At 50.0% G+C, this 2000-nt stretch overlaps 1 protein-coding gene across 1 annotated transcript; it reads left to right on the forward strand.

The window, feature by feature from the left end:
- Positions 1-338: 338 nt before the first annotated feature.
- LOC310824391 (arf-GAP with Rho-GAP domain, ANK repeat and PH domain-containing protein 1-like) lies at positions 339-1994 on the forward strand (the record flags this gene model as incomplete). Its single annotated transcript, XM_083697644.1, has 5 exons — positions 339-538; positions 819-904; positions 1123-1305; positions 1684-1858; positions 1975-1994. Coding segments are annotated over 5 exons (664 nt in total), but the record flags the coding sequence as incomplete, so codon positions are not given.
- Positions 1995-2000: the final 6 nt, after the last annotated feature.

Genomic DNA, 2000 nt, shown 5'->3' on the forward strand with positions numbered 1-2000 from the left:
GCCTGTCTGTCTGTCTGCCTACCTGTCTGTCTCTGTCTGTCTGTCTGCCTGCCTACCTGCCTGCCTGTCTGTCTGTCTGCCTGCCTGCCTGCCTGTCTGTCTGTCTGTCAATTAAATTCAAACATCTTACATTGCCAAAGCACACATACATATTCAATAATGACAGAATGATACATTAATTCTCAAAAAATAGTTACAATAACCTCTCTCTCTCTGTCTCTCTCTGTCTCTGTCTCTCTCTCACCCTCTCTCTCTCTCTCTCTCTCTCTCTCCTCTCTCTCTGTCTCTGTCTCTCTCTCTCTCTCTCTCTCTCTCTCTCTCTCTGTCTTCCCTCCTAGTTTCTCAGTAGACTCTACTCGTGACCTGGGGGTGTGGCTGGGCAGCCTGAATCAGGTGATCCGCAGTGCCCTGTCCTGCAGCCAGGTGGCGCTGCGCCTTTGGGCCAGTCCCTGGAACAAGGTGTGTGCTGACTGTGGCAGCGCCAACCCAGAGTGGGCGTCGGTCAACCTGCTGGTGGTCATCTGTGAGGCCTGCGCAGGTGAGGGGGAGGGGCTTCTGTACAGGTGAGGGGAAGGGGCTTCTGCACAGGTAAGGGGCTTCTGTACAGGTGAGGGGGAGGGGCTTCTGTACAGGTGAGGGGGAGGGGCTTCTGCACAGGTAAGGGGCTTCTGTACAGGTGAGGGGGAGGGGCTTCTGTACAGGTGAGGGGGAGGGGCTTCTGTACAGGTCAGGGTTTGCAGTGCACCTTTATGATGACCGCAGTGGGACTTTCATTCGGCTTCAATCTGCTCATATTAAAACATCAGTCTGACCTTCAGGTCTGCATCGCTCGCTGGGCATCAACAGCTCCAAGGTGAGGAGTCTGACGCTGGACAGTAAGGTGTGGACTGAGCCTCTCATCCAGGTGAGGCTGACTCATATGTATGGACCAGGGGAGGCTGCAGCAGGTAGAAATCGGAGGATGGGCTCATTGTCATGCATGTCCTCCGATTACTACCTCCTCCAGCCTCCCCTGGTATGAAGTAAACATGTTGTTGTGTCCTGGGGTCAGGCTCGGGTTCCAAACACCCTCCTAGCCAATCAGAAGAAAGGATGTTGGATGACTCTCTCCTCTCTCCACAGCTGTTTGTTCACTATGGTAACAAGGCAGCCAATGACGTGTGGGGTCAGAACGTCCCGGCGGTGGAGCAGATCCTATCAGACGCCAGCGTGGAGCAGAGGGGAGAGTTCATACGGTCCAAATACACCAGGGGGCGCTACAGACGCGCCCACCCACTGGCCTCCAGCCAGAAACTCCTCAACCAGGTCTGTCCATCACACCAAGACATTATTATTATTATTATTGTTATTATTATTATTATTGTTATCATAATAATAATGTTATCGTTATTATTGTTATCATTATGATAATAATAAATATTAGTATTATTGTTATTATTATTATCATTATTACTGTTAGTATTAGTATTATCATTATTATTATTACTATTATGACAATACAAACACAAATGAGATATGACACATCAAATGAGACATGTCTCTCCTGAAGAAGAAGATTAAAGTCTCTGGGATCCCCTGTAAAAGGTCAATTAACTGTGTGTGTGTGTGTGTGTGTGTGTGTGTGGTGTGTGGTGTGTGGTGTGTGTGTGTGGTGTGTGTGTGTGTGTGTGTGTGTGTCTCCAGAGGCTGTGTGAGGTGGTGTGTGGTGATAACATTCTGGAGACCCTGTCCCTGCTGTGTTCTGGTGCCAGGGTGCTGTGCCACTCAGGAGACCCCCTCTGCCCCTCTCCCATCAGCCTGGCAGAGAGGGCCGGACAGGCCATGCAGACTGAGCTGCTCAGACACAACGAGTACACAGGTAGGTGTGTGTGTGTGTGTGTATACTGTATGAATGTATGTGTGTGTGTGTGTGTGTGTGTGTGTGTGTGTGTGTGTGTGTGTGTGTGTGATTGTTGTTGTTTTGTTTTCATCCAGAAGCCCCTGCCCACGACCATCAGAAG

Source organism: Argentina silus (assembly GCF_951799395.1).
Source record: "Argentina silus genome assembly, contig: scaffold_1032, whole genome shotgun sequence".
Lineage (NCBI taxonomy): Eukaryota > Metazoa > Chordata > Actinopteri > Argentiniformes > Argentinidae > Argentina > Argentina silus.